The 14,841-nt window shown below is 24.9% G+C and overlaps 1 protein-coding gene across 2 annotated transcripts in view; it reads right to left on the bottom strand.

The window, feature by feature from the left end:
- The window catches only part of LOC129609057 (tetraspanin-18), a 91,573-nt gene that overhangs the window by 18,523 nt on the left and 58,209 nt on the right, over window positions 1–14,841 (bottom strand). For both annotated transcript variants that reach the window (XM_055520914.1, XM_055520913.1), the window contains 2 exons: window positions 7,532–7,630; window positions 7,319–7,417 (listed from right to left, as the gene is read on the bottom strand). In XM_055520914.1, coding sequence (XP_055376889.1) covers window positions 7,319–7,417; window positions 7,532–7,597 — 165 coding nt within the window. In that variant the 5' untranslated portion in view covers window positions 7,598–7,630. The remainder of the gene's footprint in view (window positions 1–7,318; window positions 7,418–7,531; window positions 7,631–14,841) is intronic.

The following is a 14,841-nucleotide window of genomic DNA, read 5'->3' as shown; positions in this document are numbered from 1 at the left end:
AAAAAAACCATCAGCGATAAAATTGGAATTTAGGCTATTTTACCGCCTGTGTTTTTGAATTCGTGGCGTTAATCTTGCTTGATTCTGAACAGTCCTATGTGTATTCTACATGAATTTTGACATCTCTCTTAGAAAATCACTATTGTTCCGTTTTCAACTTAATTTTGAACACATAATCAATGTGACAACAAAAAAACTAAATGTATGTATGTGACAAATTGTACTCATAGTGTCTCATCTTTAAATGATAAAAATTCTCATATGTATATTGGATTGTATACCCGCAATCTTTTAATTGCATATACATGAAAGATCAAAAAATATTATAAAATTTATTATAGTTGCATGAATGCATACACATATATTTTATACATATGTACATGAAATATGAGCCCTCTGTTATTATTATATTTATTCATTCAAGCGAGTCAAAGTATCGAGTAATCGTGATATTTTCTATATTTTGTCACATGCAATATTCATATTATATATTTTATAACTATACTAACACACATTTACATATTATGTATATAACGTATCACATACTATAACTATAATTCAAATTTGAAATGATCTTTGCACTATTCTAATTTGAAATAAATTATTTAATGATGTTATGTATAAAATTATCTAGAATCTAGATTCATTTACATAACATGGAAATATATATGTAGATCAATTACGATTTTATGATGTCCATATGTATATGTGGATCATATGTGTTGTATGTTGATATGCGAGTATTAGTTCAAATATAGGCGTTAAATATATATATGAAAAGTGTCATCTTATTTAGAATTATTTCCATAAATTTTTATTTAAATATTTTCTAAATAGAATAAAATTTGGTTCGTGATGATGGGAAATGAATTGTAATTTTTTATTTTATTTTAATTTTTATTTGGTAACTTATAATTTTCTATATACTTATGTAAATATTTTATGGAACAGTTTTCGGAGATGGCACGGTAATTAGAATATTTTTTTAATAAATATTTTTATTGCCACGTATATGACTTGCCATTATTTGCAATAATTGTACAAATAATTATATAAAATGATTGGCACAAAAATGAAAATTTAATTAAATAATTTGCTGTCTCTGTTGAAATAATGAAAAGTTTAAAAAATTTCGTCAATGCAATTATATTATTTTGTACGTTATTTTAGACATACTTTAAGGAATAATCCAATTAAATGCTGAAAATAAAATTCTTATTATAATTAACTCCTGGGTTAGATAGGCCTGTTAAATTCATAAAATTCTAAAACCTGTTAAACCTGTTAAATTCATAAAAGTTTAGTGTTGTCTCAATTCCTAAAAGAAACCTAATCTTTGTTTTTAAAATAAAGATTTTATTTTCCCACAATATCAGCAAATCTCTCGTTAACTCTGTGACATATTGTAATTTTATTCTCAGCCAAAAACTTTTTCTTTTTTCACACATATTAATATTATTAATATCAAAAACTTTCTCATATTTTATTGTGTAGCCAGATTGTGTGCATTTTAATTGTCTGCCTTCGTGTCATTATCCTTCCTATTGAACTATGTTTGAATAAAACTAAAACAGAATCAGTTATTCTAATTGATTTAATATGCCTGCCAAATATTTTGTATGAAAAATAATATTAATCAAAATTTTCTAAAATCATTTTCAATTTTTCCACAAAATATCAACAAAATTAATTGAATATTCATTCATATACATATTGTACATACAAATCAAAGTGATTGAATAAAATGAAATTTAATTATGTCAAATAAAAATTTTTATAATTTTGATTCACTGTGTGTGTATATTGTATTCGTGAATTTGAAATATGAAATTAATGATATTCAAACTTTGGAATTTTCTTATTTAGTTTGAAAACTGAATTCGATTACTTAGGTTGTTAAATGGAATTCGGCATTGTAACGTAATTATATTCAGTAATATTTTTCTGTATTAACGGTATTTCGTAGATAGATTTATGATTAAAACCCTCCAAACCCTCCCAAATTATTGCCTCTCCTCGTAATTTGAATTTTCAATGCCTAATATTTCTGAAATTGCAAGCTCTAACGGTAAATATTATGATAAAATATATGTTATAACGGTAAATGTTAAAAAAAAAAAATATATTTATCTTAACTCATTAACATAACCGTATAATTCAACAATATTATATTAAAGCTGCATTAAATTTTTTTTTTGTTTTTCTCATTCTTAATATATGCAATAAATCGATACATTTTGCTATAATATTAAAATTTCAATATCTAGACCTTTATTATTGAATCGGTCACATATTTTAACTATAAACGAAATTTAAAGCTTTTCTCTTAATATACCTCAAAGATCATAAAACCTTCTGAATAAGATGTTTCTCGCCTTATGTTACTTAAACTTTCACTGAATTTTGCTTTAAAAAATTATTGTATATCAATGAAAATGTTAAGTTTTCCGTACACTATCACGGAAAGCATAGCATATTGCCGAAAACTCTAAATGGTGATTATTAATTTTCATAAAAATAGTAGCATTATTTTAAATTAATTTCCACAATTTAATTTCATTTTTATTAAATTTATGCCCACACTATTAAATTTACTCTAAATTATCTTTAGAAGTTAAGATCCCACCGATAATAGCAAATAGTTGCTAAAACGTCACTTTAGTTCTTTTTCGCTTCGTAGGTATATCAATTTCTATGTGTAAGAAAAATAGATTTCAGCCGATGAATATTATTTAAAAAAAAAAAATACACTGAGAAAAAATACATTATCATTTTGATTAAAATTTTAAAGTTTTGCTATTCCACGCTCCATTCCCCTTGTTTGCAGCCAAATATGTTGGAATTCACTGTTTTACTTCAAAATTCAATTATATGTACTTGCGTATTAATAATTTTAATGGAAATTTTGTTTTTTTTTTTTTGAAATTTAATCATTTTCCTAACAATGTCTCTCAATATGCTCATCCATATTTTTGTTTTCAATAACAAAAATTATTATTTTAAGTTATTCAAAGAAATTTTTTGAATTATTTGTAATTTTTATTTTATATGCATGGCAATCATTCATAATTGAAGATGAAAATAATTGAAATTATGGAATAAAAGAAAATTTTTGTGTTCAAAAAGTCCACAAAAAATGGTTTTTTAATTTGATATTGAGGGAATTTAATATTTTTATAAAATAACAACAACAATGGCCAATATATTTCGTTTATAAAATATTGTGAATGATCACATAAATATTCCAATACAATTTATACATAAATATGAGCCACTTTCAAATACATTGACTCTTGATACATTGACCTTCTCTCTTTTCATATTAAATATTGTAGGAGTTAATTTAGGTAAAGACAAGATGAATTTTTTTTGACCTTTTTAATTGAACCAGTTATTTTTTTTTCTTTTTTAATAAAATTGGAATTTTAAATTAAAAAAATGAAAATTTTTTTTTGTTTTGATGGTTTTTTCCCAAACAATAAAAAATTTATTTCGGTCATTGGAGTTAAAAAATATTATTAAGTATATATATAGATTGTCAAAAACAAAGGTTGCAGATTTTAATCTAAATTTGGAATTTTTTTTTCCTACTTGTATTAAAAAAAGTAAAGGAAAGCCGGTAGATTTTTGCGACAATGTAAACAAAAACAAAATAAAAACAAAGGAAGTGATTATGAATGAAATTGAATCGAACGGTTTTGAATGACAACAATAATATTGTGTTTTGCGTCACATGACATTTCAATTGTGAATTATTGTGAACGAAAATGTTATACACAGGAATTTGAAGAGAATTATTGTAAATATTTTCAAATATTACAAAATGTTGACTAACTTTTAGTTAATTTGAAAAAAATAAATTTCTTATTTTTTATGACAATAGCAACGTGACAATATTAAATGATAAAAACAAAAAATTTATGATTAGATTTTTGAAATTTACAAAGGCTGTTGTTCAATACACAAAACTTAAGATTAATTAGCTGATTGCTAAAATCATGACTGCAATAAGTGTATGCGCTTTACTATTAAAAAAATATGCAGGAATATGTAATAAGCTTTTCTATTTCTAAGAGTCATTATGGTTTGTAGTCAGTGCTCAACGACAGTATTTTAATTAATTTTATTACATAATTTTAAAATGAATGAATTTTAGATAGCTGATTTTCAAATATGAATTTTTTTTAAAATTTAGAATCATTTGATTTCTATTGTATTATCATGATTGTATCCAAGACTCAGGTCATTATTGTTTAGCTTGTTATTCCAACTTAATACATATATTGTTTATTATTAAACCAATTTTTTTTATTATTGGTTATATATTAAATTTTAGAAATGGTTTCTTATATTTCCCCAGTAAAGTTCGTGCTTGCCCAGAATTTTGAACTAATTGCCCAGAACTTTGAATTACTTAGCAAATTTAGTTATAGCTGTAGAAAATCTTAAAGGCCTCAATGAGCTCTTTCAAAAAATTTTACCACAAGCTCATATCCGTTGATTTGAATCCCCGTATCTCGAAAACCACTAATGTTTGACCCCTTGTTCCAAACAAAAATTTCTTCCATTTTTGATTTTCTAAATGATGGAATCTAATATTAGACCCCTAACTGAACACCCTGTATATTGTGACTTCATATATTCTATTGTATGAAATGTGATCGCAATTAGCATAAGCGAGTGTTCCTTCTCATTTCTTTTTCGCTCCTCTACTTCCATTCAATAAAATTCTATTATAATTTTTTAATTCTTAAATTTTCTCAAATTTCCAGTATGCAATTACCTAAAATTGGTTTCATAAAAACTAAAACTGTAAACTTATTCTCATATGTTAAACTGTGTAGTATATCTGATTTTAAAAAAAATCTGCGGTATTAATATACTTATAGGTTTACAATAGAATATGCAAATTTAAGTAAATTAATTCATTATACATAAATAGACAAGACAACGAGAATGTGTAGGGTAGCGCATATGTAGGAAGAAGTATAACAATTCTTTTGTTTAACGTCCTTGATAATATTGACGGCAAAATGCAAAAATGTGTATTAGACCCACGCTTCCACAATATTTTTATTGTTATAATATAAATTTCATATATACATAGTTAATAGTTGAATGCATTCGGCTTGGATTCATTCTATGAATAATTATTAAGTATATGGTGACTTATGTATTCATCATGTATGATTAATAATAACTTACTCAAACTTTATATAGTCGAAAATATTTTCCTGAATTTAAATTTTCATTTAAAAATTCATTGACAATAAATTATAAATTAGTTTCATTAAAATGGAATACCGGAAAAATAATATTTATATAAAAGGAGATGGGAATTCATGTATGTTGCCAAATTAACCCTATACAATGTTGATTAACATTTGATTAAAAAATTGTAACCCGTATCTTAAATTTAGCATAGTATTTCTGTTTGTAGACTTTTATATAAAGTCTACAATTTAATATAAATGGCATTGACAGTGTTTTCAAATGTTATATAATAAAATGGAAATACCTTCACAACCGTATGCGAATATCTAATAAAGTATACAACTGGCAGGTCGGTACTATTAGCGTTATTAAAGGGAGATAAAATACGATTTCAATTTCAAATTTCGCATCTGAATGACTTCGAAATTTTAATATGAGTTCGCCTCCAAATCGACACTGGGTGTATTGGATTTTTAATTTTTTATTCTGGACAGTCTGGACTATGTAACTACGCAATTTTATGTTCAGTGAATATTTAAATTTGTTTGTACCGCAAGGGTTAATAACCGTAAAACATTAAATTTATATTTAGACTTTTTTAATGCAATATCAACTTGAACAGAATTTTAGCTTAGAATTGCAATTTTTAATTATGAGGTTTAAATTGTTAATTATCGTGTGAAACAATATAGAAATTCTTATATATTTAAAGGTTTTAAAAAATAACATTTTATTTTTTAAAGTTCTAGTAGCCTTTCCTATACACATACACCCACCGTATACCTAAATTAATAATTAGTTTTGATTAAAATTTCAAAAAAAAACTTATATACCTACATGGAATTTTTTTTTATAAGGAAAATATCTTAACGAGTTGATGCCTCTTTTATATATTGGTATAATTATCATATTTAAATTATGTACCTTATATATACATACATTTTATATATTGTTGTTAATGATGATGGCTATCAATTATACAGTGCTTAAATCATTCTATGATTATATAAGAAAAACTTTTAATTACTGAGTTTGTTAAGGGAAAACATATACATTGATAGTGAGAAAATCACCTATTGTTCTGTTAAATTACCATGTAAACTATACGTATAACAATTATCATTAATATATGGAAATTAAGAGTTACATTTGAATAAAAAATAATTTTTTTTAGGAAGTTTGTAATTAAGAAATTTTTATTTTAATTATTTACGAATAGGGTATTTAAAAAGTAAAATTACAGGAAAATATAAGAACATCAGAGCTAAGCCATAGAAAATTTTTAAATAGTTTTACGGAATATGCTCTATTCAGATACTCGTATGTCATGAGCCCTAGGCTAATTAAATTTCTAAAACTGACTAAAACTAGAAATCCAATAGTACAATGCGGTACAGTAGAGCTTAAGTTTCAATTTTTTGGAATTAATAGTAACCAATTCAAACAACCATTTTCTGTACTCCTATTCGGGAATTCGCTTCTTTATATCGAAATGAAGAGACGAAAGAAAAGAATCGAAATTTATATTGCCTCTTAATAATAAATTTTTACCTCTTTTACTAGAATTAATGATTACTTTAGAAATAAAAATTATATTTGGAGTTCTTTACATTTGAAATAATTCATTATAATTTAAAATTTTCAACTCGGCACTGATTAGGCTGTAGTATACTATCCAAAAGTTCAATATTTTTTTGGAATTTGTAAAAAATAACAAAGAAATTTGGTAAAATTCTCCTTTTGTGAAAAAAAATAAATTCGAATCTGAAGCGGAACACGAACCTAAACGGTACTCAACACTTCCATGGTTTGAAACCTCGGTATGCATAAACATATTTTTTTTTTTAAATTTGTCATGATAATTATTCTAACAATAACAAAAATTTTTTTCAATTGTCACTGCCTGCCTATACTTCTTTAAAATATTCATTATGCGCACACGTTCTTCTTCATTGTCTTATTTATTCAATAAAAATTTTCAATTTTTTTTTGTTTCTGAATTAAATTGTAAATCAATGATGATTATTCATTCTTATAGTTTCTTGTATGTAAATGCATACCAAACTTTGAAAAAAAAAATACTATAATAAAATTTATTACTCACCTTAATATGTTCACTTTCAACCATTTTTAATAATGATATAAGTGATGCTTTGTCAGCTGCTAACCATATTCCTACTCCTAAAACTATTGTTCCAAGTATCTAAATATAAACGTATGAAAAAAGAAAAATAATTAATGAATAAGAATTAAAATAGAAATCGTTAATTATATATAATTTTCTAATTAAAGAATTAAAAAGTGAAAATTAACTTACAAAAAATAAGAAATTAAATAAACATAAAATATATTTTGCACACCAAAGGCCACAATCTACCGCCATTTTTGTTGATTTTTAATTAATTCTTGTATAAATCTGCAAATAGAAGAATTAAAATAATAATTTAAAATTAATAATTTATGATTTTATTTAATAAAATTTATTATTTATTTTCACAATAATTCTTTTAAGATTTTCTTAATTTCCTCAATTTAATAATAAATTCTAAATTTTTTATTCAGAATTCATAATAAGAAAATAAAAATTGTTTAATTCAAAAATCTCAAAAGTAAATTACATTTTGAAAAATAAAATCAAGGACTCTTAAATTTTTCGAAATCGACAAATTTTATTTTTATTGAATTGGAGAATTACTGCATTCAAAAACTGTATGTAGGTACACCTTAATAATTAAAACCCGGGATAAATACACTGGCAGCAAAAGTAATTGTAATTTTCGATTTATTTTGAATGAAACAAAATATTAATTAAGTTTATAAATAAATCTAAAATTTTGCTACCAACCACAACCCCATTCACAACTATTTGAACCTATTTGTATAAAAATTAAGTTTATTCTTAATTTAGATCATTAAATAATTGGCGTGATGATAGGTGTTTTAACTCGACACTGTCTGATTGTAGATCATGCCAGGAGGCTGCTCCGCAAACGATCTCTGCAGGAGTTGCTGTCACGAGGAGTAAGAAATCAGGATGACCCACTTCAAACCTGCTATGCTCGTTGTCTGATGTTGGCGGGCTCCAGGCAGAAATATTTTGAGTTCTACTTTTTCCATCGGGCTACGGACTTAGCGAATGTAAATGTTAGGGACTTTAGCGGGTTTTTGAGAAACTTAGGCTGATTCTAATAAAGGAGAAGAGAGAGATTCGGCGGCTCTACAACGGCTCGCGCAACCTCACTTAACTTGACTTAATTTAGATCAAATTTGTTTCAGTGTTGGTCGAAAATTACAGATTTTTTTTTGCAGTAAAAAACTATATACAAAAAATGAGGATAAAACAATGGAAACTAAAGCAAATTGCATTTACAATTCCAAAATTTTTCCCAAAGTAATGATATAATTGTAAACTAACTTGATCATATAAGCCGAGTTATTAGTTTGTTTCACTGCAAATAATTGGGACCATTTGTTGTCTCTCTACGAGTAAAATCTTCAAAAACAAATAAACTAATATACAAATATTAAACGATTACGTTATTAAATTAAAAATTTTCCATTTTATATATGATGATGTTCTGGGCTACTATTAAATAATATTATTATGATTAATCACATCTAATATATTTGTCCCATAACTTAATTACACAATTAAATAGGGTCATATACAAAACTTTTTTTTTTCATTTTTTTTAAATTTTTAGTTAAAGCGTTCACATCATAAATTAAATGGAAAACATTTTATTTGCTTCATATATTTTTCATATGCGATGGATGATTGTTGTAAAGTCAAATAAGAAAACCGGGTTAAAATATAGTATGATTACATAAGATATGATTAATCATAATATGTAATTAACATTTAGATTTCGTCATCAACAAACAATATACGAAATGAATAATCAAATTAAATAAAAAAAAATTATTTATTCTATTTTTAAGGAAAAAAGGGGCCTGAAATACACAAATATGTTGCGTATAGTTCAATATTTGATTTAATTGTGCGGATAACCGCATTAGATATAAGTATAAGAAAGGAAAGTATTATAATGGCATTAATATTCTCATACGGAATTTCGAATAGAAATATGCTTGTCTATCGTGGATACGCACAGAGACATACCACTATTTTTACGGAGAAATTAGTTTATCGTCAGTTCAGTTACTTTAAATTCAGATGATATGTGGATATTGAAAATTTATCGAATTCTGCAAAATATTTGAGCCCAAAACGTGGATCAAATTCCCGGGATATTTTCGACCAAAATTAACAAAATATCAAAGCCAACTGTTAATTCATTTTATTTAAATTTTATATTTTCGTACAAAAATTTTTTGGTTCATTCACAATAATGAATACTAGAATGCTCTATATTATTCAAACATAAGCGACAATAAAAACAAAATATCAAAACCAAAAAATTTTCAAAACAAAAATATTATAAATGACATTTAAAATTGCGAAAAGTTTATCTACAAAGTTCAACAGTTTTTAGTAAAATTTCAGAATTTATAGAAAAAAAATGACATTTAGTTGGAATAGCGTTACTGTCTTTAGTGTTGCACATTCATTTTCCAAACCATACAACCGAAATTTTTTCATTATATGAAAATATTGTTCTATAATTTAACGAAAATAGTTATAGTCAATAATTTAATTAAAAACTAATAAAAAATTCGAAAAAATAAAATGATTATAAAATTAATTTCAAATAAATTTATTTTATTAATATTGATTGCAATTAATTTAACAGTAAACTCTAATGATTGTAATTTTTTTGATTTCTGTTGTGCTGGTCATACGACACTGTGCGAAAGCAGTTTTGGAAAATCAACATCATGCCTATAGGTATACCTTATCCAGCACAAAAAGCACATATTCAGTGTGCATATAAATATCACGATATTCACAATATTTTGCCATCACCAATGAACTGCCAAAATTTTTCCTTCAATAATTTTATAATGGGATTCGAATTAAATAAATTATTCGCATGTCGAGGAGAATGCGACTATACAAATTTGTCATTTAATTTAATCAAAAATCCAAAAATGGAATATCCTGCTTGGTATGCTGAATTAGTAGAATTTTCAATTAAAAATAAATCAACACAAAATATTTATCTTGGTATAATTTTATCAGAAAAACGAGTTTTCTGATTAAAAAACAATCGTCGATTATTGAAAATTTTTCCAAATATAATTTTATAATAAAAATACCAAGATTAAATTATACAAAACCTAAAGAATATAAAGCTATCTCTTACACAGAAAATGATTTACTCTATCCAAGATCAATTGGTAATGAAACTAAAGAGTATATTGTTAATACAACCGTAATTATTAACTTGGCTATTCTGGAAAAGTATATAGAATACGATGATGTTACATTACCCGCTTGCGATGAAATTTATTTAGAAAAAGGATTCTTAAAGCTTTTACATTCTAATTCTGAACGATTTAAATATCACTATTCGTAAGATTTGATATAAGTATATGGAATTAATAATTAAAATTAAATAAAATTAATAACTGAAACTTTATTTTATATTATAGACTTTTTGATCTTGTATTACCTTCTCAAGAAATGCGATGCATAGTACCAAATATAATAAAAGAAAAAGGAACAGAAATCGCATGTTTTAATACAATAGGTTTTGATCCACTTCCTAGTAAACCAATTGAATGTATTATTAGAGCAGATCTTATAATTTTTAGATGTCAAATAGGTTATTAACAAAACGATGATCAAGAAAGAGATTTTTTGGCTTACTGTTCGTATGTGAATTATTGGGAGTACAACGTCAAAGATCAAAACGATAATTGTAATTTAATTTGTGGAGAAATTGATAAAAATTATAAACCAAAATTGATACCATTGATTTATAGAGGTAATAGAGCTCAAATTGGTTTTGCTCCATGGCACGTTGCTATTTATCTTAAAGAAAGCAAATCTATTAAACAAATATGTGGCGGCAGTATTATTCATTCTAATATAATTTTATCAGTTGCTCATTGTTTTCATAGTGTGCCTTTAGGTAAATTAAGTAATGCATCAAATTATATAATTGGAGCTGGAAAACATTATCGAAAATATGAAACACAAGAAGAGTCGGAACATTTTATTAATGTAGAAAGTATACACATTCCTGATACGTAAGTTTAAAATAATTTTTCAATTATTACTTTTCAAAACTTTGTATACTTAATTATTTTTTAGTTACGAACAATTTTCAATGCAAAATGATATCGCAATTTTAATACTTAATCATCATATAAAATATGCATGGAATATTAAGCCAGTTTGCATTGATTTCAATTCAAATATAATTACTGAAGGTCTAGATGGCTACATCGTTGGATGGGGTGCAAAATCAAAAGATGATGATTCTAGTAATGAATTACAAATAACAAATTTAACAACATTAACAAATCAAGAATGTAAAGTTATAGTTGGCCCAAATTATAGATAATGATAAATTCTGTGCGATAAATGAAAGAAGTTCAACAGCATGCCAAGGTGATAGTGGTGGTGGATATGTTATAAAAAAAATTGTTGATAATAATGAAAGATATTTTATGCTTGGTGTTATCAGTAATGGTGTTAATAATGAAAAATATTGTACAGAAGGTTTTGTAACCCTTTTCACTAATATTGGACTCTACGAGAATTTTATAAAAAGTAAAATTTCTGTAGCAAGATATTTTAATTCTTTTATACATAATAACTTATTAAGTAGACATCAGGATTGGATTTTCAGAAATTTTGGAATTACATAATATTATGAATTAAGACTTTGTTTATTTGATTTGTCGTTCAGATTCTTATGTTGGAACTATTATAAATATATAAGATTTCAAATTGTTAAAAATTTTGATTTGTCTTGTTGTAAATCTTTGAAACGTTACTTGATTTGTTAATATTCTTGTTATAAGAATGTTCCGCTCCTTTACATAATATTGGTGCCAAAGCATCTGTCGAAATTCGAGAAAAGCTGCTGCCGAATATTCAGATTTTTAATGGTCTTTTAAAACTTAAAATATTTAATTTTTTAGCTTAATACATTTACGTTACAAGTTTATAATATATATGAGTTTATATTTGAATTTCTTTGAGTATAACTTATTGTATTCAGTTCTGAATTCATTCACTGAATACACATAAATTTTAGACTTTGAATAATGCTATACACATACAATTTATTGACTTATATTAAATATTATTGAATGAATCGATTGGCTTACACCTATATTCACTAAGTGACAATTACAATATTATTAAGTGAGTTGATATTTAAAATTTTCTATAAAATTTTCTATAATTTTCTATAACCCAATCACTTAATTTAAAGTAAATTTCTTATACAATATAAAAAACTAATAAATTACTTAAATTTCTCTATATAACAAAGACATAAGTTTTACCTCATTAAAGCACTATAGAATGTATATATATATATATAGAATTTTTAAGCATAAGAACTGTTATATACGCCCATGATCCTAAATTAAGTATTGTCTATCAAATCTTTTATATAGGTATTGTGATTATGGGTGCTTAAATTATAATGCTATCAAGTAAAATATGTGATTATATATATGCATAGTAAAAAATAGAAAAATTTAAAATTTTAATAAGAAGAAAGGTAAGAAATCAATCACCTTTCTATATATTTTTTTAATATACCACGTCTTAAAGAATGCGGGTGCAACACGTACTTATTATAAATTTTCTATGCGCATTATTTTTGTTTCTTTAATTCAAAGGTTTTTTCTAATCTATTTTTAAATAAAAGAAAAGATTTGCTTCAAGTATAACAAATTTTTTTTACTATAATATTATTGTTTACTTTTATACAAGCCCAACATCATATTAGTTCGGCCACTTAATAATATCTTTTGACAAGTAATAATTGTGACTGCTTTTTTTTATGGAAATTTTCCAATTTCTTATGGAATGTATAACGATTTGAAATTTTTGGAATTCAATAGAAAAAATTTTTATTTTTTATTCTGGCGGTTAAACCAGTTTTCGCAACAATAAGAATTTGACAGGGGCGCAAACCATTCCGAATATTAAACAAAGTTGGTCAAAAATTTTGGTGAATTTCTCAAATTTCGGAAAATATAATTGTCACTATCGAGTCTTAACAACATGATAAACACCGTTTATTTTAGTTACAGGTTTTCAAATTAACTGGTATTATGTCCAATAAGAGATACACATACTCCTTCGTTTATTGAGTTCCACATTGATTAAATATCTTCTCTTAAATGAACTACAGAGTCCTGCAGAATATTATCATTAACGGGCTAAGAATAACCAATTTTTATTAGTCATTTCATTTTTTCATTTTTTTAAAAAAAATTTATATCTTTTACCGTAGGCCTCTGTTATTTTAAATTCCATAAGTTAATATTTGATGTACTAATACAGAATGTAATATGGCGGCTGAATTATTGTGATTTAGAACTTGTATATTGCAGTGGGTGAGTGGCAAATTCGCCCGAAAGTAATATTTTAATATTAAATTTATATAAGTTCTTTTTTAAATATTTTTCTGCTAAGTTCAATGAACTGTACGGGTTCTAATATTTAAGATATAATTTTATCTAAACTTTATGTAATAATATATATATACATTAATATCTACTTTCTCTATACACTATGAGTATTTCAAAACAAATCACATAGATAAATAAAGAAAATATGGTTTTGAACCCTTTTTTTTTTCTTTTTACATGTTATTTTTTTATAGGAGTACCTTTACTGATATTTCTTCTTAGTATCCACCAGTTAAATAATTCGGATTAAGTTAGGTACTTTGAAATAAACAGAAGAAAAATTGTTTATCTTAAAAATATTCGGTATGAAAAATAATTTTTATATTTATTATTTTTTTCTTGGTGTTGTTGTTGTTGTAAGGTAAAAATTATTATGCTGTACAGGTGAACCATTTATAATATAACTTTCATTTCTTTGTTTTCCTATTATATATATTTTTTTCAAATTATGTGTTTAAGACAAGTGTAATTTGATTTTATTTACCTAATCTTTAAAATTTCGATATTCTTAATTTAATAATTTTTAATTATTATTAGTTAAAATATATGAGGGGCATCCCACATTGTTGACTAAGCCATTTTAGTATTTTTTAAAATGCCTTTTTTCCAATAAAAAATAAATGATGCATGTTATGCAAATCCGGTTCTGAGCCTCTCAAATTCGTCTCAAACTGATAAAAATATATAAAACCAGCGCGATTGAGATTAACAGCAACCCTGTTATCATTAATAATATTCAAAAAAAGTTTCATTTAGACCGGTAGTAAATGTGAATTGGCTTTTAAGACAATATAAGAAGTGTGAAGTATTTATATATTATATTAGGTTTCGTAAGATTATTTCCATTCAATACTCAGCAAATATATTCTTAAATTCTAATATATTTTCGCTGAAACAATGTTTTATTTTTGTATATTCCGGCTTACAGGATTAAAACAAGACTCGCCAAATATATCTGTATATTGTACTATAATTAATTAAACCGATTTAAAACAATGTATTCTCAATATTCTAAACTTTGTTAAAAACATTCAATTTTCTCTTCACCGTGTAAAACGTACT

The sequence above is a fragment of the Condylostylus longicornis genome, unplaced genomic scaffold, assembly GCF_029603195.1.
Source record: "Condylostylus longicornis isolate FDR11 unplaced genomic scaffold, ASM2960319v2 ptg000038l, whole genome shotgun sequence".
NCBI classification, from domain to species: domain Eukaryota; kingdom Metazoa; phylum Arthropoda; class Insecta; order Diptera; family Dolichopodidae; genus Condylostylus; species Condylostylus longicornis.
This window is presented reverse-complemented; position numbering and strand designations above follow the sequence as displayed.